The 26,081-nt window shown below is 39.7% G+C and overlaps 1 protein-coding gene across 2 annotated transcripts in view; it reads right to left on the bottom strand.

Annotated features, from left to right (window-relative positions):
* Mrpl1 (mitochondrial ribosomal protein L1) overlaps window positions 1-26,081 on the bottom strand; it is a 59,812-nt gene that overhangs the window by 13,468 nt on the left and 20,263 nt on the right. For both annotated transcript variants that reach the window (XM_059274697.1, XM_059274698.1), the window contains exons 4-7: window positions 24,666-24,749; window positions 23,619-23,690; window positions 19,310-19,421; window positions 9,761-9,867 (exon numbers count right to left, since the gene is read on the bottom strand). In XM_059274697.1, coding sequence (XP_059130680.1) covers window positions 9,761-9,867; window positions 19,310-19,421; window positions 23,619-23,690; window positions 24,666-24,749 — 375 coding nt within the window. The remainder of the gene's footprint in view (window positions 1-9,760; window positions 9,868-19,309; window positions 19,422-23,618; window positions 23,691-24,665; window positions 24,750-26,081) is intronic.

Raw genomic sequence — 26,081 nt, 5'->3', positions numbered from 1 at the left:
ACTTTATATTAGTTCAGATGCATTTCCCCCACAAATTTAATTCTTTTTGGTCTTCCTGGCATGCTGTTAGACAATTAAAACACAGGGAACAGTGTAGAAAAAAAGTATTAAAAGTGGGGAAAAGTGGTTGACGGGAAGAAAGCTAAATCTGAAAATAAGTATAATGTACAAATTATAACAATTATTTTTAATGTCAAATAATTCTCAGAGTATCAGAGATGAGCAACTATCTCTTTTCTGGAGATGAAAACAGAGTAAAGTTACTACAAATGTTCAAAATACGAAGGCAGCCAATGTAAAACGAGTTGGAAGCCTTACTATATACTATTAACCTCAAGCCAAACTTCTTTTGGTCTCCTCTGAGCCAGAGGATGAGGCCTTACTATCCATCCTGGGAGCCAAGACAAGGAACAGGGGTAGAGGGGTAAGGAAGAGGGACCTCTCAGCATTCCATATATACGGGATATGCACATGAGGGCTACGGTCAGGGTTCATACATTCCATATATACGGGATATGCACATGAGGGCTACGGTCAGGGTTCATACATTCCATATATACGGGATATGCACATGAGGGCTACGGTCAGGGTTCATACATTCCATATATATGGGATTTGCACATGAGGGCTACGGTCAGGGTTCATACATTCCATATACACGGGATATGCACATGAGGGCTACGGTCAGGGTTCATACATTCCATATATGTGGGATATGCATATGAGAATTACAATCAGGGTTCATACATTCCATCAAGACAAGAGATTTTTACCTATTTTATTGATGGATTTACCTCTACCATGTATACACCTGATATACAGTAGTCATGCAATATTCAGCAAATTGATGAATGAGTCATGAATCTCTGAGTCATGACTAACACAACCACTTAGTCAAGAGGAATGTACAAATGTATATTCAAATGCTCTGCATGCCATCGAAAGTCCACTGTTATCCCCAAAATGTTTACTAAGGTCAACAGCCACTGGACAAAAGGCTTTCCTACTAAGAGTCAAGGCCTTTAGTATGAGGAACTATTTGGGGGACACATTACTATGAAAAACCACAATTCTGTGCACTCATGTGTCAAAATGGTTCTTTGCTTGTGTTTTTAACATTTTCTCAAAATGTCTGGGCATATCATCCTTTATGGGTACTATATGTTAACTTGTTCTAACACCCAGAAAAAATACTTGGTTTCTATAACATCCTAGGCCTTTTCCTCCTCAGAGCCTTCAAGCTGCTGATCCCTCTCCCAAGATTACCTTTTCCTCCATAACTTCATAATCTGATCTTTTAAATCAGCTTCATACAAATGTCACTTCTTAGGGATGCCTTTCCTGACCAAAACCACCTAAATAACACACACCACCACGACCACCACCCCACCACCACCCCTGCTGCTACTTAAGCACATACATAGTTATATGTTATCTATATTCTCAACACTGAAAGGAAGCACCTTTGGGTTTGTTCACAGTACTATACCCCACAGTCAGGAAGTTGTTAATGCTAAAGGATGTCCAGGACAAGTTTATGGACTTTGTGATGGAGGGAACAGGAAGGAAGGAGCAAACGCTGAAGGCAAAGTATCAAAAGTGCCATCAGCCCATGAAGGGATCACTAACAGGATCGTTTTACCCGGACTAATACTGCTGTGTTACTAACCTACATCACTAAGTCACAGGGTAGATGGAAGGAAAACAGGCATAATGAGCAACGTGTCTCAGATACAATATAATGTGCGCTACGGACAGAGGCCAGACTTCCTGTGTTTGCACAGCACTTCTTGCTCAAAGCAAACCCCAGTTAAAGATATTCTCTCTGCTCAGCATTCTCCCTTTGGGAAGGAAAGAAACTAACTTGTGCTAAGGTTTTATAAAGCAATGGATTCCAAGAAATGCATGATGAAATGCTGTGAATAGGGGTTATTTCTAAGAACACAGGGAACCCCTGGTACTCTGAGATAAATGAAATGTACCAATATTTCTGGTCTTAAATGTTAGAAAACAGTACAGTGAAAAATCTTATTAAAAATTTCATTTGTGGAAATTCACATCTGTAAAGAATTAAGAGGACGATTGTAATAAAAACTATATGCACTAGCATAAAAACAGACCAAAAGTACAAAATCAAAACCTAAACATGAGTATACATATCTTCTGCCATTTAATATTTCACAAAGATGAAAAAAAAATACACTGGAGAAAAGAAATCATCTTCAGCAAATGGTGCTGGGGAAACTGGATGCCTATATGCAGCAGAATTAAATTAGACCTTTATCTACCACCTTGCACAAAAACTAACTCCACATGGATCAAAGACCTAAACCTGAAGCCTGAGACACTGAAACTGCTAGAAGAAAGCATATCCAGTGCCCTCCATGATACAGGTGTAAGAAAGAACCTCCTGAACATGACTCCATTTGCCCAAGAATTAAGGCCTAACAAGTCACAAGTTGGACTTCATGAAAGTAAAAAGCTTCTGCACAGCTCAAGAAAGAGTCAACCAGGTGAAGAGACAGTCCATAGAATGGGAGGGAATTTTTGCCAGCTATATATCTGACAGAAGATTAATAGTCAGAATATATAAAGAACTCAAAAAACAAAGAGTCAAAAATCAGATGACAGATTCAAAAATATGGACCTGGGATCTGAACAGAGTCCTCAAAAGAAAAAAAAATGGCTAAGAAATAGCTCAAAAATGTTCATCATCCCCAGAAATTAGGAAAATGTGAATCAAAACAACTTTGAGATTTCAACTGACAACTGACTAATGGAAATGAGGAACATGTACACTATGAAGACTACTCAGCTGTAAAAAGTTAAATCACAAACTTTGCATTTGGGATGGAACTAGAAAAGATAATATTGAATGAGGTAACCCAGACCCAGAAAAACAAAAATCACGTGTTCTCATCTGATGTTCCTACCTCCAAATCTTGAGAGGTGAGTATATAACCTCGAGTAACTGAAAAACCAAAAAGTAAAGAGGGACCATCGTGGTGGGGGTGGGGAGAGCACCAAAGATGGGAAACAGCATGCACAGTGGTGTGGCTGGGGAAATGTGGAAACCCAGGGGCTCTGATTAGGAACAATGGAGGGAGATAAACCTGAAAAACATAATGACCAAACTCATGCACACATAAGTTTTAGGTACAAACAATAGGAAGAAGAACTAGTTTCACCTACCTAAGCTGCACTCCACACTACAGCACTACACCTGGCTCTTGGGTGGTGTGTCCCTGCAGGTCCTAACAAGGTGCACTGAGATGGCTAACAGAAACATAAAATAAATCCCTTCTCCTCATACCCCTACCCCTAATAAATCTAAACATTGTAGGTGGAAGTCAGAAACTTTTTCTGCAATAAAACAAAAAAGTATTTGAGGTTTAGCAGGCCACATCCAACCTCTTCCTGTGTCTAACCGTCTAAACTATAAAGAGCATCATCAACGCTCAGAGTGTATAAAAACAAGCCTCCACCATGAGGAGAGTGGGCCTACTGGTCAGTCTTTACTGCTTCTGCTTCCATCCAAATGAGGAGGCCCCAGCTATGTGGTATGTGACGCTGTTGTGTCCTTACTCTGTACTCATTTGGAATCACAGTCTCATTAAATACAGGCTGGGAAAATAGAAAGAAACCACACCTTCAATATCCCCAATTGTATTATAAAATTAACACCATGCATGAAAACTTCATTATATCAATTTGAAATTTTTAAAAAGTTTTAATGTTATCTCTGATAATTATAATAAATTTTTACTAAATTTACTAAATTAAAATACAATAGTAAATAGTTTAATGCTTTAAAAACCATTTTGTTGTTATCCTTTTCATCTTTAATGACTTCACTAAGGCATAATTTTGCATATCAAATCACTTGCGATTTTCTAATGTAAAATCCAACGATTTCTAGTGAGTTTACCAAGATCAGGGTTAAAGACCACCATCCCAGGCTGACCCTTCATTCACGTGACTGCAGATACCTGTTTCCTCCTGATCTCACCCCAAGGAATCACCGATCTTGTGTGTTCTAACTTTGCTTTTCTCTGGGTATTTTAGATAAACGGTATTATGCATGTGGTTTCTGAATCTGGTTTCTTTCTCTAAACATGATGTTTCCCAGTTCACCCATATTGTATTATATGTAGCTTGTAACCTTTTTGTTGTTAACTACAATTTCATTTTTTAAAGGTTTTTAAACTACATATTCTTTTTTAAAAGGTTCATTACATTTTGGGGCTTGTCTTAATCAGGGTTTCTATTGCTGTGATGAAACACCATGACCAAAAGCAAGTTGGGAAGGAAGGGGTTTATTTGACTTAGACTTCCAGATCATAGTCCATCACTGGAGGAAGTCAGGGCAGGAACCTGGAGGCAGGAGCTGATGCAGAAGCCATGGAGGGGTGCTGCTTACTGGCTTGCTTCCCCTGGCTTGCTCAGCCTGCTTCTTATCGAACCCAGGACCACCAGCCCAGGGATAGCACCACTCACAATGGATGGGCCCTCCCCCATCAATCACTAATTAAGAAAATGTCCTACAGCCGGATCTTAGGGAGGCATTTTCTGAATTGAGGTTCCCTCCTTTCAGATAACTGTAGCTGTGTCAAGGTGACATAAAACTATCCAGCACAGGACTGGAGAGATGGACTTGAGTTTAGTTCCCACATAATGGGTCCTAATTGCCTATAACTCCACTGGAGATCTTCTGACCCCACAGGTGCTTCCATGCACATGGTGCACATGCATACGCTCAGGCACATGCATAGACACATACAACAATGTTCTTAAAGATTTATTTTTATGTGTATGTATGGATGTGGATGGATGTGCAGATGCCCAAGAAGGCCAGGAAGGGGCAATCCAGGGAGGTGGAGGCAGTTGTGAGTCATCCTATACGGATGCTGAGAATCAAACTTAAATCCTCGGCAAGAACAGCTTGTCTCTTTAACCACTGAGCCGTTCTCTTTTAGAATATGACACACATTCTTAAAGTATACAATTTAGTTTTGACGTATGTTTACATTCATGGAGCCACCACTAGTCAAGATAATTAATTGCTTCCAAAATTCATTATGTGGCTTTGTAATTCCCATTTCCTGCCCCTACTCACCCATCTCTGTCCCCAAGATAACCACTAGTCATTTTTTCTACCAAAAAGTTAGCTAACATTTGCTAGAATTGTATATAAATAGAATCATACAATATGTACTCCCCCTTTCCTGCTTCTTTCACTCAGCATACATTAGCATATATGGAGTTTATTTATTACTTTTGTTTATATGTCTCCTGTCATGGATATTTAGAATGTTTCCAATCTAGAGATACTGTAAACACATCTGTTTCAAAATCTCTGTTTAAACGTATGTTTCCATTCTCCTGAATACATGGCTAAAGTGGAACAGCAGAACGGAGTGGTAGGACGAAGTTCAGCGTCTTCACAAATCGCCAAATTGCTTGCCAATGAGGCTGCATCATTTAAAAAAAGGAATTTCCCCACAAACAGTGTGTAAGTGGTCCAGTCCGCTATGTCGTCACCACACGTGGTGTGGGTATAGGGGAGTAGTTTTATCCATCCAGGAGATATGCAGTGCTTGCTCCTTGTATTTTAATTCACATTGCCTCCGTGACTAAAGATGATGACCATCATGCCACGCTCGTCATCTGCCCTATCTAAGTGTTCAAACACTGTTGTTCGGATCTTAGATGGTCTTTTAATAAAAAACCCACAGCCAGATATCAGGGTAGAACAGCCAGCCACTAGTTCTTAGCTGTACGAAATCTTCAGCCTAAAGAAAGTGAGTTCCTGTTTCCTCACACCATATATGCCTTTCTCTGCCCAGACATCACTTCCTGGGATTAAAGGCATGTGCCATCACTGCCTGGCTCTGTTTCCAGTGTGGCCTTGAATTCACGGAGATCTGTCTGAGTGATAGGATTAAGGGTGTGTGCCACCACTGCCTGAACTTTTATGTCTAATCTAGTGGCTGACTCTGTCCTTTGATCCTCAGGCAAGTTTATTAGGGTACACAATATATCACCACAAAATATTCTTGCAATGTAAAGATACTGGGAGTTTACTGAGTTTAGGAGGGCTTTTATGTATTCAGGATTTACAAGACATGACTTCAAATATTTTTTACAATCCATAATCAAAAAATATATGAGAAGTATGTGAACAGCTGATTTTCAATCAATTTAAAACACTTGGAAAAAATACTTTTTCCAAGAAAAGTCACCAAAAACAGTTGGATATTTGTCTGCACTAAATCAACATCAATCCTCATTTCAAAGCACATACAATATCTGTGAAACGATGGGTTTCAGTTCATTAATATACTGACTGAACTAGACTAACTATTGAATGTTAAACCAACCTTGAATTCCTAAAATAGCTGTTTGGTCACTCCCATAGTTTAAACAGGGTTAGTCCCTCCAAAACTCATGCAGAAATTTGATTGCCCCCGTGGCAGTGCTGGGCAGTGGGTCCTGGGAGGTAGGTTAAGAGAGGTAATTGTCTTACAGGGTGGATTCACGCTCCAGACAACGTGTCGCTATAAGGCAAGGCACCTTCTCCTGTCTTGCCCCCAGCACAACCTGCATAGCCTTCCACTCTTCTGCTATGACAGGATGTAGCATGGAGTCCTCCCCACACACCAACACCATACTCTTGGACTTTGCCACCTCCAGAACCATACACTGACAACAATCTCTACTTTTTTTTATATCACCTGGTTTTAGGCATTCTGCTACAGCAATAGAAAATGGATTTAGGCAGTCAAAGTATTTGTTAAATGTGGGTTATGTCTATATTCATAAATGATATTACATTATAGTATTCTTTTTCTAGTTTTGATTTCCAGGTACTTCTCCCTGTTTTAGGTAGGAAGGTAAATCATGTCTCTGTTATTCCAACTTAGTTAGAAGTATTCTGCTACCTAGCTATTGTTATTATCACATTTACTACTTTCTAGCCAAAATAGAACTTAATCATAACTATCACTTTGCATATAGAGAAACAGGAAATAGGGAAAAAACAGAGGCCCAGAATGCAGCAAAATACCGGTGCTACTGTTATATCAAAAGCATGAAATTAGATTTGAAACACAACAATATGTGTCTAAAATCCACTCCACCAATCTTCCACTATATCAAAGCATTTCAGTAGTATTGAGGAGATTTTCTTTAAACACATAAACATCTATTTTTTTTTTTTAAGCATGACAAAAAGCTTCCAAAAGAATCTCACAGTCTAATTCAGGGCCCATATTTCAATCACTATGTTATCTCAAGAAAGAAAAGAATGAGACACTATGGTTTCTTACACTTTAGAACCTATTAAACTATTAACTACAGAATATATATCTGAAAATATATCCTAAGAAGAAAGCAGATTTAATCCAGCTAGGAAGAGGTTTTTAAGGCTATTCTATGATCCTCAAAGACAAACAATAACAACAGTGGTGATAGATGCTACCATTTTAAAATTGTTCGTGAATAGACATTATTATACTATACAGACAAGGACATTGAAACACAACGTTGAGAAACTTGCCTAAGTCTGCCCTAGACCCTTACACAGCATGACAAGTATCAGACACGTCACTGCAGCCCAGAGTCTCTGGAGCTTTGCCTCTGGGCTCTTGTTTGTTTGTGTTTGGATTACAACACTGTCAACCTTAAGAAACAGGAAGCACTGCCAAGGGCCTTTGGGAACCGTGAAATTTCAACATCAGAGTCTAGCAGAGCTCAGGCCACGTAATGAGAGCTGAGCCTTGAAGATAATGTGACAAGCGGGACTTACCAATGGCTGCACAGATCTGCTCTGCTTCCTTTCTAAGGCAAGTGTTCCCACTGTAAACCAGTAGAGTGCTTTGTCTAGATAATCTACAGTGGCCGTGGTTCACTTGGCTTGGACTACCAACTATTGGCTAGGATGTGACATTCCTCCTTAGAGTAAACAAGAGGAGAGAAAGAAAAGCTAACAGCTATTCAAATTATGTTAACCCTGTGAGCAGAGTACAGAGCCTACATGCTTGAAGACAGTGCTAACATTCAAATACCTACTCATTTCCCTCATTTTAGCTATGAGTCCTTGAAAAGGTTTTCAATCTTGTGACCTTTCTGTACTTTCATCTATAAAATGGAGGTAATGATTTTACCTCTTCTGTGCTTGAGTTCCATCTGATACAGAGACAACACAATCCCTGAACCTGAGGCTCAGGAATCATTGCAGAAGATGGGGTGAAAGATTGTAAGAGCCAGAGGACCAGGAAGTTTGCTGTGAGACCGTGTCTCCTAGAGATGTCAGAGAAGCTACACCTGTGAAGTTTCACCACCATGGCAGCCTAAACATGACCTGAAAAAGGAGGACATCAAGAGACATGCTAGCGTGGAACGGGAAACGCTCAGGAGGCCTTAACTATACAAAGAACTCCAGGCAATTAATGCTAAGGGTGGGAGAAACAGTCTTCCCCAGAGGAGAGCACACCAACTGATTACTCAGTAACCAAATAGTCAGCCCTGAAAACATACACATATGAGTAACATCAGATGGACTGAGCAGGTTGTACTTGTATATTTAGGAATATACATGCACTTGTGCACTTGTATGCACTAGTGCATGCACATGCATGTACACACACACACACACACACACACACACACACACACACACAGGCCAAGAATTTGGAAGCGAGTAGGGAGTTGGAAGGTAGTACATGTGCGGGCTTCAGGGAGGAAAGGGAAGGGGAAACTATGAAACTATATTATAATCTCAAAAAATTGAAAAATTACTAGAATAAAACTCAACAAGAGGCCGGGCAGTGGTGGCGCACGCCTTTAATCCCAGCACTCAGGAGGCAGACCCAGGTGGATCTCTGTGAGTTCGAGGCCAGCCTGGTCTACAGAGTGAGTTCCAGGACAGACACCAAAACTACACAGAGAAACCCTGTCTTGGGGGGGGGGGGACACAAAAACAAACAAACAACAAAAAAAAAACTCAACAAGAAGATTTAACCAGCAAAAGCATTCAGAATAGCACCAGACACTTGGAAGGCATCAAATTTTGTTATCAACAAGTTACTACTATTCCTTTAGAGACTTTTCAGTACAAAGAACAGTTGCAAATAACCTAAGAATAACACTAATGTTCCAAATGCTTATTTATTTAAAAACACAGCTCTGTAACTCTAACACACCCATATTAATGCCCTAAAATGGTATTAGAAACTGACATCCAGCATGTTCCATAAGTGTGTAAACAATGTAAACTACCAGACACAAAATTAATTGAAATAAAGCAAATTAATCCATTATATGGTATATATATATAAATATATATTATATGCTAAATATCTATATGCTCAGCAAATATAAGGATATATTAGATCCAAGCCTTACAACTCTGAAAAAACTTAAATATTAAATGACGAAAAACTTGTACGTTAGAACAGACAAATTAGGCAAAAAACAAGTAAATGCCAGTGAGCAGCACATAATACAGGAAGAAATTCTCTTAAGTTTTTACATTTTGTGTGTGTGTTTGTGTGTATAAACAAACACATGTGAGCATGCATACATCTGTGCTACAGCAGGCTCTGGAGGAAGAAACTCTCAAGTACCATTAAAGTCGGTAAGCTCAACTTACAGAATATGGTTCTTTACATTGTATTTGATGACAGTTCAAAGGCAAGTTCAAATGTCAGGTATGCTACTTATGCGGCATCTGAACAAAAGAGATTCAACTATAACTTACTGTTGCTATTTTGGTGCTGAGAAAATTCGGCCTTTCTTCATCTACCATAATTTCATGTCCAGTTTTAAATAATTCAAGCATTTTGGGGATGTCACGACCAATGGAATCTGGTTAGAAGAATCAGAAAAATCCAAAATGATTACAGCATCTAAACAATTATCAAAATTAATGACTGAAATAAACACGAGTCCCATGTGAAAAAACAGCAACTAAGCTGTGGCAGACAGACACCAGGGTGTTGCTATGGTCCCCTTGTCTTGGGTGATCTCCCACTGGATGTGGATGAGGAAACAGAATGATGTGCACAAAATCGCATCATATAACACTACAATGCCTCTTCTGAAGGAAATTCTCTTTCTTATTGGCTTTGAAGAAGCTACAATGCGATGTGCTAACATGTGGAGAGGATGCAGAGCAAGGAACCCCAAAATCAGCAAGAACAATGGCGCCGTCAGTCCAACAGCAGCCTGCAAACAGACTTCTGCCATCAACCATGGAGTCTGGAGGTCAATTCTCAGTCCAAGTGGGGGAGAACCAACTCCACAGAGCTGACCCTGACCTCTGCACATGCACGTGAGCCTGCCCTCTATCATGCACACATACACACAAACACAGTTTTAAAAAGTTTTAGTATGAAATGTTAAAGTATACCTACTTTTTAAAAACTTATTGAAAAATGAGGTAATTTTCACACAATATATTCTAATCAAGGTTTCCTCTCTCTCATCTCTTCCCAGATCCTTCCCACCTCCCCACTCTTGAAACTCCTCCCACCAAGAAAACAAACAGGCAAATAAAAACAGATGAACAAGCATAAAAACAAAATGAACAAACTAACAGACAAAAAAAGAAACTAAGAAAGAGCAGAAGAAACATACATACACACACACACACACACACACACACACACACACACACACACACTCAAAATAGGAAACCATCAGACAATCAAAAACCCAGTAAGTTTAAAAAAAAAAAAGCAGTACAAAGGGAAGACAAAATACCTTTGAGTTCATTTTACTGCTGGGCATGGGGCCTGCCCTGAAATGTGTTTGTATACCCAGTGAGACTCCCTTGGACAAACTACTTCTTCCTCTGTGAGAGGCTGTTAATTGGGGATGGCTTCTTGGCTGAAACTAGAAAGGGATGTGCTTTCCACTATCTCCTCATCTTTGTTCCTGTGTTTCTCTTACACAGCCGTTCTTTGTTTTCAACAAACAAAAATCACGTCTTTTACTCCATATTTAGATTGAAGCTATACGCCTTTTAAACATGCTCTGGAGATTACAATGATCACTTTTTTTAAAATCACAAACTACTAGCCGGGCGGTGGTGGCGCACGCCTTTAATCCCAGCACTCGGGAGGCAGAGCCAGGCAGATCTCTGTGAGTTCGAGGCCAGCCTGGGCTACCAAGTGAGTTCCAGGAAAGGCGCAAAGCTACACAGAGAAACCCTGTCTCGGAAAACCAAAAAAAAAAAAAAAATCATAAACTACTTCATGTTAATACATAATACGTATCAGCTAATCTCTTTTCCTCTGCCATCTTTACTTGTGGCAACTGTTATGTTAAAACCTCATTTACTTCCTATGTATGTCTTTAAAACAATATTCACTATACTTCATATGACACAAATTAGAGAATCATTCCAGATGCCTTTACACTTCATATTGAATCAGTAGTTGTTGTTGATTCCACCTCTTCAACATCCCTCAAGAACCTGTTTCTGTCTTCACTGCTATTGCCAAAGTTACTTGCTTCTGTTACCTGAACTACTCCAACAGCCTCCGCAGTATTCTCTACTTAAGTTTCTATATCCTCACATCCACCCTACGACTTACATGCCTACAGAGTACTCATTCTAATAAGAAAACCGTATCTCGTGATTCCGAATAAGGTTCTCAGAATACAAAGAGGATAAAATCTAATCTCTGTGGAATGGCACAAAAAGACCCCAGTGCTTGGCCCACTGCCTATCACTGTCTAACCCCTAAACTACCACTATCTGATAACACTCCACATCCCAATGACAGAAAGTGGCTTAGAACTCCCTGAATACACTCACTCTTGCTTGACTTTTTTTTACATTAATGAAACCATTTCTTCTGCCTAGAATATAGTCCACATGTTAGACATTCATGATTAATGTCTCCACTGCTACCTTCTTTATATAATTTAATTCTAAGAAGCAGTTACTTATTCTCATAAGTATACTCTGTATTTCCCAATACCCATGGCACTTTAATGCTTAAGTTTATTCTCCTCTGTCTCTTCTGTCAATATGTGAACTGTCAGTTGGGCGGTGGTGCCACACACCTTTAATCTCAGCATTGTTGAGGCAGAGGCAAGTGGGTCTCTGTGAATTCAAGGCCAACTTGGTTTACAGAAGTGAGATCTAGGAGAGCCAGCGCTACACAAAGAAATGCTGTCTTGAAAACAAACAAACAAAAAAATGTAAACTGCCTTTTAGTCTTTCAATTTTCAGAACATAGTTGGCACTCAGTAATTACCCACTTATATAACAAATGGATCATAATGGTAGAGTTGACATATGAAGCACAGTAAGTTCTCCTAAAGCAATGGTACAAATGAACAGCCACTTTTAGGATTCTTAGGAAGTTGGTCTGCGCTCACTATGAACTTTTTTATATCCAGTTTGTGCTAAGCACTGCTTATATTATCAAAAGAAATGATTGGGCATTTGTTAGCATAAAACCCATTTTGTCAATAAGAATTAATGGTCCTCAGTAATCTGTTGCCTGCACTTCCTTGTTACAGAGTTCGCTTAAGGCCACAGCAAGGGATAGCGCCAAGGCTGAGAAGTGTACACTCACTCCTACTCGAGTCTGCTTCCCAGAGCGACAGATAGCAGCTTACGGCGCCTCTGACTGGGTCTACTGACGGGTACCTGACCTCCACTTTCTTTCTCTGTGTTTCACACTCCTCTCCTCTCCTCTCCTCCTTGCCTTTCTCTCGCTCTAACCCTCTCCACTGCTGCCATAATAAGCACATTTCAGTCTTTCATCATAGTGTATCTTCTTTATCCTTTACCACAGAAAACAAAGAAGCAAGGAAGGAAGTTAAGAAGGAAAGAAGGAAGCTAGTTACAATTGAACACGGTTGAGTTTTAGGAAACTGTGCAAACGCAGAAGTGACATTTGAGTCTGGGGGGAAATGACGCTCTGTGACTGGAACTGTGAGTACGATCTTGGATAACTGTGAGAGGAGGCTGGAAGGAAGACTAGTACTAGGTAAGGAAGTGGAGGCAACCAAGCACTACAGAACTAAGATTGTACAACAAGGGCAGCTCAACCAAAGCAAGGCCTGAACGGCAGGGAAGTGTTCTCTGTTTACTAGACAAATCCGGGTGTGGTTAAGTGCTGATGTTCAGCTGGTTTTTCTAACTGCCGAAAGTAAAGGCCTGGTTCCATGACATCAAAGACTTTCCCTCCTTGTTAAAAGCCACCACACATCCCGTGGGCACAACCAGGTGCTCAATTAGTATAACCACAATTCTATTTAAATGTGTAAATCAAACTTAACCCATGCTTCAGTGGAGTTATTAACTCTGTAGCTTCTTTCAACTGAATCCTGCATTAAATGGTCATTAGCTGCACAAACATTTGTAGAGTGACTGTTCTTGGCCAGATACCATTCTAGGTCACAAGACAATAGCAACAGGTAAGATGAAGTTATCTTTGCTCTAACAGCAGAAATTGAACACATACTAAAGAAGAAAAAGAAAAGAAGAAGAAGCTGCTGCTGCTGGTGCTATGTGTGTTAAGTCCTAAAAAGAATACAGAGACTCACTAACAAAATCTCTATAGATAATGGAAAGTTGAGAGTAATTACTTTCCATTGGATGGTCATGGTCGGCCTGCTCAAATGGTATCTGAATAAGAAAGTGGGAGGGGGGCAATAAAGAACACCGCAGACAGACACAAAAAATAAATCAATCCAAGACCGAAGAAAGTAAAGAAAGAACTCAGCATGTAAATATGGGAGAAACAGCACAGCAGCCCCTATGGCTGATATAAAGGAAACAAAGTTAACATCAGGATTATCCATAAGACACCCATAATTAATCTATTATTATAATAGTACTTAATCAGTAATGGATTTTTTTCACGTACCAATTGCTTTTAAATTAGTATGGGGGGTTGAAAATTGTTTTTGCATTTTTCCTCATATAACCTAAGAGTTCAATTTCAGTAATAGAAGCAATACTTGGAAGAACAAAATGCCATTTCAAGACCTGAACAGTACTTTAAATTTTCATAATTTTAGCATTTATGAGTCTTACGTCTGATACAACCACCTCTGGTGGTTTGAAAAAAAAATGGTCCCCAAAGGAAGTGGCACTATTAGGAGGTGTGGCATTGTTGGAGTAGGTGTGGCCTTGTAAGAGGAAGTGTGTCACTGTGAGTCTCATATACACTAAAGCCACACCCAGTGTCTTAGGCCACTTCCTGTTGCCTGTGAGTCAAGATGAAAGAACTCTCAGCTCCTTTTCTAGATCCACGTCTGCCTGCATGCTGCCTTGTTTCCCACCATGATGATGGACTAAACCTCTGAAACTGTAAGCCACCCCCAATTAAATGGGAGTAGCTGTGGTCACCGTGTTTCTTCACAGCAATGAAAACCCTAACACACACAAAAACTGGTGGCAGGGACTGGGGATTGCTGTGAAAGGCCAGGCCATGTTTTTGTTTGGAGGAACTTGGTCTTTGGTACTCTGGGCTAGGAAAGTAGTGGAATGCTTTATGCACTGCATAATGGGCCATAATATGAGGGGCATGGAAGAGAGAGGTGCTGAGAGTGATTTGAACTGTGGGGACTGCCTCAAGAGGTTTCAGATGAGAAGAATTTTTGTATGTTGCCTAGAGATCTTTCTTGTAATATTTTGGGGAAGAAAGTGGCTGCTTTTGCCCTTGTCTGAAGAGTCTGCCTGAGGCTAAAGTGAAGAGATTAATTCTACTGACGGAAATCTCAAAACAGCCTAGTATAGGCTCTGTTGTGTGGTTATAAGTGTTAACTCTAATGAAGATTTATAATGAAAAGGACCAAGCTGAGCAGGGTAAATATTACAAAATGTAAAATTTTAGGAGAAAAAGCACCAGGAAGTAGAATGGAGCTAAATCCTGTGTTCAGAGATAAACAGATTAAGAGACAGAATAAAGGGAGTGGTGACCTCAGGGCAAGATCCCAAACCAGCTAAGTTTCCAATTTGTGAAAAGGAATTAAAAGCTTAGAGCCAGGTGTGGTGATACACACCTTTAATCCCAGCACTCCAAAGACAGGCCGATAGATCTCTGAGTTTGAGGCCAGCCTGGTCTACAGAGCAAGATCCAAGGCAGTCAAGCTTAGGCAGTGAAAGAAACCATGGAAAATAGAAAGCTGGTCAAGATGTAATTGAATGAGGGAGCCATGTTGCTGCCCCAGCAAGCAGCAAAACTTGGCAGCTTCAGCCACTTGCTTCTGATTTTAGAGTTAAGGATAGAAGAAAGGGGTTCTAGAATTTGCCTCCACAACTAAGGAAAGCCACTGAGGCCAGGCATGTGTCAGAGGTGTCCTTGAATGGAGGCCTAGAGAGGCATTGCACAAAGCTATGAAGTTGAAGCCTGGACTGCCTTGGAGATCCTAAGATGCTGGAGATGCCAGAACCATGGGATACCTGCCAAGGAAAGCTGCTAACAGAGAGTGGAGCCAGCCCAAGGGAAAGAAGCATATTGCAGTCAACAAAGCTGAAAGGAACTGAAGATCTGAAGAGTATTTTGACATCAGACATACAGACACAGAGTTTAGAGATTTCCCAGCTTGTTTCGGTCTTGATGTGGTCCAGTATTTCCTCACTATGCTCCTTTCCCTACATTTTGGAATGATAATGTATATCCTGTGCCACTACATGTTGGATCTGTTTTTGATTTTGATTTTATAGGGGATTACAGTTAAGAGATTGCATGAATCTCAGAAGAGACTTTGAACTTTGGACTTTTAAAAATTGTTGAGACTGTGATAGACTATGAGGACTTTTGAAGTTGAACTGAATGCATTTTTGATATGGCTACAAGCCTTTGGGGGCCAGGGAATGGAATGTGGTGGTTTGAAAGAAAATGGTCCCCAAAGGTAGTGGCACTATTAGGAAGTATGGCTTTGTTAGAGGAAGTGTGTCACTGTGGAGGCAGGCTTTGAGATCTCATATATGTCCAAGCCATATGCAGTGTCTCAGAGCACTTCCTGTTGCCTGTGAGTTAAGGTGAAAAAACTCTCAGCTCCTTCTCCAGCACCACATCTGCCTATATGCTGCCTTGCTTCCTGCCATGATGATAAAAGATTGAACCTCTGAACTGTAAGTGAGCCACCCCAATTAATGGTTTCCTTTATAAGAACTGCCATGGTCATGGTGTCTCTTCACAGCAATAGAAAACCTAAGACAACTTCTTTAAAGGAAGCAGACAGGAGGATCCCTGGAGCTCACTGCCCAGCCAGCCTAACCAGGCTCAGTGAGAGACCATGTCTCAAAACATATGGTAGAGAGGGACTGAGGAAAACACCCGACATCAACCTCAGGCTTCCACATGAATGAATGTGTACAGACACCTGAATAGACATAAACACACACACACACACACACACACACACACACACACACACACACACACATTAAAGAAAACACATCTACATTGATGATATAAGAATTTCAGAGAGCTCTTGGAGAGGTAAAGGAGCAATAATTAGCAAAGTGAAGCTAAATTTCTTTCAAGCAAATTTTAAATATTTTTTATCAAACAAAAAAGAAGTACTTAGAAAACAAGCCAAATGGGAATTTGAAAAAGTGAAACTGCCTATAGTTATGTAAGAAATTACAATAAAACATGCTGTGAAGTGTGCACATTGGATCTAGCAGAGATGGTCATTCTCACTCCTGCTAGTGACCTGACACAATGGGAACCAGTGAGTTCAGCTGCAGCAGCTGGTTCTACTTTAGCTTCAGGACTTCTAGTCTACCTCAGTGTGTTTTGTTGGATCTAAAGGAAATCAAAATTTCTGAAACAAGAGTCTGAACAAGCTTTAAAAATGCGTAATACAAGCTCGTCTGTTCTCATGTACATCTGGTGTGTTCTGTTTGAACATTCTGACAGGCTAATAGTTTGTTTTCATGCTTACAGAACACAAATGTTTTACTAGTTCTACTGAACAGACCCTGCAGGGGGTGCAAAGGCAATGTTAGGAAAAGGGGACGCTATCATTCTTCCAGGTGCCTTGTTAAGCGCACAGCTGGCGGGGACACACATTAAGGACACACACACACACACACACACAGTCAGTGGAAGGTATAGCTCATTATAAAAATAGAAATAAAGTAAATCACACTGATAAAAATAAAAACTCTGACAGGAAAGTTGCTGTTTGGAATAAAGAAGTTATTGAAAACCTCTGGAATTAAAAAAGAAAACAAAGCAGTAATGATAATGGAAGAACCTTCTAGACTAAACAGCAGCAGCAGCAGCAGCAGTAATGCTAACGACAAGAACAACGGAAATGGAATCATCTGGGGGTTCTAGAGAACAGAGTGGTGGAGTCAGCAGGTGGTGCCCGAGAGCCAGCTGAGTGGTCCAGCAGTGGCCCAGAGGGCATGGGTGCCGTGACCCTCACCTTTCACGGCTTCCATTAGTGCCACTGTCTGCAACTAGAGCTGATTAGAAATAAATACTAATTTTGCAGATTTTTTTAAGTTTGACTACAGTCTGCTTTTCCCTCCAATAATATTCAATTTCAGGCCTGACTTAGGAAAACTGTGAGTCTGATTCCATAACAACAAAGACAGCTGCAATGGAAAGCTCTATGAAAAATGCCAAGTCCCTGCCTGCATTTAATAAGGTGTGACTTAATGCAGGATAGAAAAGTAACAAAGCCATAGTATACTAAAAGAACTTGAGTCCATTTGAGTCATTTTTAGTCAGAGCACGACTAGATATCTTAGTGGCTAATATGTATGAAGAATTTTAGTTAAGTTTTTTTTTTTTTAGCTCTACTTAAGTTGAAATTTGAAAAAAACAATTTACCGAAACAAATTTTAAGATCTTGTTCTATTTACAATACCTTATAGAAAACAATTCTTATCTATACAAGACATTCAGCACCACCTACAACAAGTCTGTTCTGAGAGTGCTCATCAATGTGCCCAGTTCATTAATGATATCACGTGTCAGGGAAATGCCTCGTGTGAAGACCTCAGCACAGCTGACTTTTCCTTTCTCCCCATCAACCACTCCCTTCCTGTCCAGTCACAAAATCCGTCTGTAACACTGTACCCTTCACTCTGTTCTCACCGTGCAGAACTTAAACATTACCCGCATCAGCCTCTTGCAATTGCAGCCCAACTGTTCCCTCCCTCGAGATTAACGCAAACCAGTATCTCTTATGTACTCTAGAAAACAGATCATGTCACATCACACCCTATAACATCTAAATGAATCATGATAATAAGAAAACAAGCCCATGCTCACTAACTCCTAATTCAAAGACTTCCTCAGATAGCATCAACCCACCCTCCAACACCATTTCCCATTGTTCACTTCCATGTCAACACAGAGGTACCATCTCTACAACTGGAAGGACCTAACGGACACTTCTTGGAGCCAGCCTACACTTTCTAGCCTACTTTGGTTCTGTGATTAATATTTCTTTCTACTTAAAATATTATTTCTCAACCAGTTCATCCAATTCTACTGGTAACAACTGAAAAGTCACCTCTTCTGTTGGAGGCAGGAGAGAGAAGAGGTTTTTGTTGGCTTGCTTGCTTGCTTTGGTTTGATTTTCCTTTTTTAACTGTCTGTTGTGGAGGGGTGCTGTAGGGGTAAGGGGAGGATGTGGGGGCACTGGAAAGTGGGCGGAATTGGGGTGCATGATGTGAAATTCCCAAAGAATCAATCAAGAAGTATAAATAAATAAATAAATAAATAAATAAATAAATAAATAAATAAAATCACCTCATTCATGACATGTCGCTTTGTTCCCCACCGATATTTAAATACCCCTCTCCCCCCCCCCACCAAATAGCCATAGTACCTTAGGAATTCATTGATTTATATCTCTCATTTTATAGCACTTCTCTTATCATATGTCTTAAGAAGGAAGTATTCATAAAGAAAAATTCTACTAAGAGGAAAATCCTATGAGCCAAACATTCATATATGTGCATTTATGTACATGCTGAATGCTTAAATGAGTATATTGATAAAGAAGTATAAAAGTCAACAAAATGGTATGATGACATTGTTCTTAGTAGGTATTATGTTCCATTAATGTACAGCTAGGCTATACTCTAAAAAAACAAAAAACAATATTATCCGTAAGGAGGCACTCACGTTATACTGTAACAACAATATTAATGCAAAAGAGGAAAAAATAAAGTCTACGTACATCAATCTTATATACTAGGCATAATATTTGGTCTAAAAACATAATAGCATCTTTGCATTCTTACAAACAAAATTATAAAGTAAGTTGCTGATAACATATTGAAATAACAAAAATTCTCCCTTACTTCTAGTAGCCTTTGGAAATTTTTTTTTCAGTTTCTTCCTCAATGGATTAAGTTCAGTCATTATTTCTGGAACAGCTACATAAAAGTCCACAACAACCTCATCATCCAAGATCTGAAAACCAGAGGAAAACAGAAACAGCTCTTTATTGCACACACACACACACAAAAAAAAAAACTTTACCTTTTTGGATATAAATGATTTCGGCATGATTTGAAAAAGAACTATTATGCATACTTTTCTTCAAAATCAAAATTACATAAATACAGTCACCAGTTATGAAAAAAAAAGAAACAAAACACCTTGTTATATTTTTAAAATAGCTGCACGTATTTTTAAACACAATTAATGGTTTTAATTCTATCATAAGATTATGCTAGACAAAATGGAGTTATAAGCTAGAACATTGATATGTATCCAACTCACACAAATCTCCCACAGCAGAATTGATGTCTGTTGAAACTGGAGAGGTAAACATTTTCAGTAGATCACATGCAAAATTAATAACGCCTAGTTGTCAAACTCATTAGCAACCACTAACTCTCTAAATTTAGTGCATCAAAAGAACTAAATCTATCATTTTTTGCACAAAGAACTGAGTTAGAACCCCCTTGTTACCCATAACTAACAACAAAGGGCAAGAGGACAGGGGTAAGTTCACTCACAGATTAGCAGACTTACCCTATTTTCCACTCTCAGAACAAAAGGATTCATAGTCAGAGTTTAAAAGATTAGTTGATTAATTCAGGCAGGCACCCAAAATAATTATTGCACCACTATATTATACTCTACTTAAAAATTTAATTGACAATAAAGTTAAACAAAATATTGCCTCTTTAAAACAAAATATTGCCAGGGTACAAATATTTCACCAGTAACATTTATTTTCACATGAAATCTTACCCATCCAAAGCCTTGGTTGCAGTTGATGAATTCAGAAAATTTGAACTCTGATAAAATTAGGCAATATTATAGGATTTTTATCTTCCTACTACTAGTATTTCATTTTAAAAATTCTTCAATCTTTAAATAACATTCTATGCTCCTCTTAAAAATAATGACATATTAAGTGAGAATTTCTCATGTGTCATGAATTTTGCACATATTTCACACATTTAATTCATCCAGTGTTCACAGCAATTGTACAAGTCAAGCACTAGAACTGACTAAACATTTCAGATGAGGAACCTGGAGCCTCAGTGAGGAGTCAGTATGTGTCTCCTACGAGAGGTGCCAGCAACCAAACATAGGCAGTGGGGTTCTAGAGCCAGGGTTTCCATCCCCAAGAACATGAAAACAAAGGCAACTTTGAGATGCTAAAGAATTGTGATGTAGTTGGGCGGTGGTGGCACACGCCTTTAATCCCAGCACTGGGAGGCAGAGGCAGGTGGATCTCTGTGAGTTCGAGGCCAGCCTGGTCTACAGAGTAAGATCCAGGAGAGGCACCAAAACTACACAGAGAAATCCTGTCTCGGGAAAGAAAAAAAAATTGTTTGTAAGGCTCTCATTAACAGGCTCCCTAAAACTACTTCTAGAACATGCTCCTTTAAGTTAAAAATTATCTGTGAATGTTATGCTACAATAAACATTAGGAACATATCTTAGAATAACACAAATCTGTAGATAGAAACTATGCTTTTGCAAATAAGAAAAACCATTACTTTCAAATCTCCCAGCCAAATATATGTGTGACATTCAAAACGAAATGAATTTAATAAATAAATCAAGATCTTAGAAATGATTCAAAGTTTAGTAGTTATAGGCTAATTTACAGTTTCTTTTTTAAAAAGATTTTATCTTTATTTTTATGAGTATGAACGTTTTGCTTTCATGTATGTCTGTGTACCACAAGCATGCCTGGTGTCCATGGAGACCAGAAAAGGGCATAGGATCCTCTGAAACTGTTACAGGAGGTTATAAACCACCATGTGGGCGCTGGGAACTGAACCTGGGTCCTCTGCAAGAGCAGCCAGTGCTCATAACTGCTGAGCCATCTTTCCAGCTAAATGCTAAGAAACAGTGTACTAATTCAGGAATACAGGAACGGGGGCTTAGAGTATTATTACTCAGTCTTAGAACACTGGCCAAGCTTATTTAAGGTCCTGGGTTCAATTTCCAGTATTGCAATAAGTAAGTAAATAAATGTACAGAAATGTGCTCGAAATCTACAACCATGATATTACTTGAAAAAAATGTTCTTAACTTACTTCATAACCTGATTAAAGACCTTCTCAAAATACCATGGAAAGCTTTCAAACATTTGATGGGAAGAAAATTCTAGGTTAAGATAATTTGCCCAAGTAGCACTGTCCCTCTAAAAATACATCCACCAAATAGGGCTCCTACAGGAAAATTATGTATCTATAACGTTTATATACCAGAAATCACGTTTAGATGTTCGTATTTGGTTCTGTTCCAATGTTTCCTTCACAGCAGTAGGGCTGAGCAACACATTCTCCTGCACTGCCTCTTCCTTCAGAAGTGAGAACTTCTGACCACCTGAGAACTGAACTGAAGGAGTGGCCATGTCAGCCTGAGACACTCTCAGGCCAGGCAGGCAGCCGATGAACGGTGGCACACATGTTTGGATGGTAGTTTTCTGGCTCCAGAGACCAAGCCCTACTCTCAAATTCCCAAGCACCTGCAGCAGTGTATTTACATTTTATCATTTTAGTACTTCTTAAATAATTAAAATGAAATGCCAGACAGGATGGGATACTACACCTGGACTGGGCTGAGAACCTGTGTTTAAGCAAGGTCCACCCCTACTTCCCAGTGAGCTCACTTTGGACTTTTCACTGCAGATTTACAAAGGCTCTGGGCCTATCTTCCTGCTGCTGGACTAGCTCAACAAGTCCAAGCCAGATCAGGAAGTGTTTACACACAACCCTAAAGCCAGGGAAGAAGACTCTTCAAAGCAGTCCTCAGGGAGAAGCTTCAGCTTCCCGAGTCCCCCTTGTGCTTGGTGGAGTTTCTCTCAGTGTCCTTGTGCGTGTGTTTCCTCACCCTGACAAAAGCCTGCCTTCAGCTGCTGAGTCTGTCTGCTCCTGTTTGCTGCGCTCAAGGTTTCTCTGCTGCTACCCGGTGCCCTTGAAACAGTTTCCTGCCTTTTAAATCTCTAACTGGCAAAGCAAGAGAACCCAATCAAGACTCCTAGATGGTAACAAAACCACTTCCGTGTGGGAACATAAAGTCAGGGGTAACCTAACTCTTGTGTTTCCTGGGCCTTGGTCACTCAAATTGGCTCCAGGATAAACCATCTCCAATGCCCTTTAAAAAGAAGTTAAAATCACCATCAGATTTAGAACATGACTGGGATGCTGTGTGCTCTAAAGGACAAGCCCAGTCAGTCAAGCTAAACACCGGGTTATTTAATATAGGACACATTTTCAAATCAGTTTTCCTGTCTCTCTGTGGCCCACCCCCATCCATAATGCAATTTAATTAACTTATTTAGAAGTAGGACTCCCAGAAAATGTTAAGGAAAACCTTTTGTAATTTTTAGAAATAGCTATATGCCTCTTCCTACCATTAAAAAATGTTATTCTCTTCAAAAAGGCTCCCCAGGCTACTGTTTCCTGAAGGTGGGCTACTCACTCACTCCTTAGCTACCATGCTAAGACAGCCTTGCCACTCAAGTGGGCTAGGGAGGAGAGGTTCAGAGGAAACCCCATACTGTGGAGATTAACTACCAAGTAAACGACACTTTCATTCCCAGAAAGAACAACACGCTTGGTTTTTAAAACGTGAATGAGATAGTTGTGTGTACTAACATTTGGATTTCATTTTAAATTTCACATTCAAAATCAGAGTAACATTGGCCTGTATATTTTATTCACAAAACTTTCATGCCAACAGTAAAGAATAAACAAATAGATAAATGAGTGAAATAATCAATGATTAAAAGTTTTAGTGGCTTTTTCTTAGATTTGAATCTGAAGAAAGTACAAAACAAATTTCCTCTTTTTACAAAGCCTACTATTTTGGAGATGATATAATCCTAATGATTATGTGCAAATATAATGAACTAATGGATAGGGGTTGAGAGATAGCTCAGCAGTTAAGAGCACTGGTCGCTCTTCCAGGAGACCTGGGTTCAATTCCCAGCAACTACATGGCAGTTCTTTACTATCTGTATGTATCTCTGGCCCCAAGGAATCCCACACCTTCCTCTGGCCTCTAAGGGCACAAAACAAGCACATGAAGCACAGAGATACGCAGACACAAACCCCATAAACACAAAACAAACAAATTAACAGATAGCAGATCTATCAGAACCATGTTTACAACCAATGAACGTAAACACAATACCTTCTTAACCAGATCCACTCCTCCTGCAAACACAGCTCCATTCTCCTCTGCTATTTTAATCTCTGATGCATTCTACCAAAGCACAATAGTTAAAACAAATTCATTATATTGTCAATAACTATCAGAAATACCAATTCAAATCAAAATTGTTTTTATTTCTAACCGAAAATGCCGTCAGTTTTCAATTATTGCATCAGATACATTGCATTCTGAAAAAACTTCAGTTTGTATGTCACTGGAGTATTTGACGTCATATAAAGAACCTAGCAAGTGTCTGGAGTGGTGGCCCACACTTTTAATCCCAGTACCCAGGAGGCAGAGGCAGAGGGATCGCTCTATGTTCAAGGCCAGCCTGGTACAGCCAGGACTGAGTAGAGACCCTGACTCAACAAACAAACAGAAAGAATGTAGCAAGTGACAGGTTTCTGGTTCTATCAATATATACACCCTTCAAAAGCAAAACCTTAAAATATGGTTAGTTTTACTAACTTACATTTTATAAAACTGATATGAGGAGGAAAAATTTTAAAAAATTAAAAAAAACTAAAATTTAGTCACGAAATTTCAAAAGAAAACTTCCAAGAAAAACAGTATTTGTGGTATTTCTTCTGTGTGTCCCATTTCTCTCTTTTTGTTTTCTGGGAAAATACTTCCGACAACTATAATCCCCGCTTGCTGGAAAGAACGCAGTTTCTTCCTCCAGAGTAAAACAGAAAATGCAAAAAGTCTCACTTATGAAAGAAAAACTAGGCAAACACATCCGTACACTATAAACGAATGTCGACGCATGGTAGTCTGGCAGAGCTGCACCCCACACCTGTCCTGTGCTTGCCTGCTGGCTCTGTGACCAGGGACTGGTTCTTAGCTGTGCTCTTGGCCACTCACAGCACTCAGTGGTCACTGCTGTGTAAAACAACCGCGGTGTCCCTGGTTCAAGGGACTGGTGTGACTACTGAATTTCTCTCTAAGATAATCCATTACTCCCTTCATTGACCAGTAATAATTTCTTAACAATTAAATTATAAGATTGTTGACAAAGTTACTTACCCCTGTAAATACAGCAACTCTGTTGACTTCTGAAGCAAAAGGGTAGGGTAAGCTGATAACACTGGCAAAAGGCTCCACCTTTTTCTAAACACACAAAGGGAAAAATAATTACACAAAGTTCATCTTTTCTATCATCTTCTGGATTCCATAAACAACAAAACTGCCGTGTTTTTCATTTTGGAGGTGTTTTGGTTGGTTGGTTCATTGGCAGGACAGATAGGGTCTTCCTGCAGGCCTCAGCTCCCTGAGTGCTGGGAACACAGGCATGCACTAGCATACTCAACTCCTGCTGTTAGTTCTTCCAATCTGCCGGAGCTCCTCCCATGCACCCCAAACTATTCTCTGACTAGAATTTAAAGCTCAAGACATTATCTAGTTTTGTTTTAAAAGATAAGAAGAATCTAAATCTCTCTTCCTAGCTCCAGACCCCAGTGCATGTGGTTTCTATCTAAATCATTTATCAGTTTCTCAAATATTGGGATATGTATTCATATCTGTATCTCTCTAGATATCAAAAAATAATGGAATAAATCGAAACCTGGTTTCCATTTCCTGAATGTCAACAGATGTTTGCTACCCTGAATTAAATTTTCAGCTGTTTTTCAGACTCAAGGAAGATGATGAAAATAGCCAGACATCCTAAACAAAGATAATATCCAACTGACCTGCTCAGTAGTTGACCCTTAATGTACAGCATGGCTCTAGGCAATTATGAATATAAACCCCACATCTACAACAGAAAGCCAAGCCAGCAAGGACCTTCTCAGTGGCTCTATGTTACTGTAACCTACATCACCATCACTTCCAGACATATTTGGGAAGGGAATTGAAAAGTCCGAAACAAACAATGGCATCATTTGAGACACCATACAAGTAGAAATCCCTTAATGAATCTCTTCAGTCATTTTGGTGAAGGACCTATCTAGATCTGAGGATCAGCTCTCTGAGGGAGATTTCATATGAAACAGGTTCCAGGCCCTCCACAGGCTTGGCAGAAGAGGAAAGGGACTGTTCCTCTGATAAAACTGGCCGAAAGATTCTACTTTTAGAAAATATTTTTTTTCAGGTAGTAAAGTCTCCTGGGGAATTTCCAGACTAGAAGGAGGAAATTCTTAAGTATACTTTCTATCAGCCATCCACCTTACTTGTACTGATTGGCACTCCTTTTCTATCAACCTGTGACAACGGACTTCAGTAGTCTCCAGTGCCTCACAGATATCTGACGAGCTGCGTTAACATCAAGGGGCAGCAGACTGCTCCTACAATGACAACGCTCAAGGCCGGCTCAGGTCCTAGCACCGAGGCAACAAAACTGAGCAACCAGAAACCAAAGCCCACATCGTTACTACCGTCAGTCTGTATGTGGATTCCATACGCAAAGGGACGCCTGGGGTCCTACAGGACACTGTTAGGAAC

The sequence above is a fragment of the Peromyscus eremicus genome, chromosome 10, assembly GCF_949786415.1.
Source record: "Peromyscus eremicus chromosome 10, PerEre_H2_v1, whole genome shotgun sequence".
Lineage (NCBI taxonomy): Eukaryota > Metazoa > Chordata > Mammalia > Rodentia > Cricetidae > Peromyscus > Peromyscus eremicus.
The sequence above is the reverse complement of the archived record's forward strand: the minus strand, read 5'-3'. Positions and strand labels throughout refer to the sequence as shown.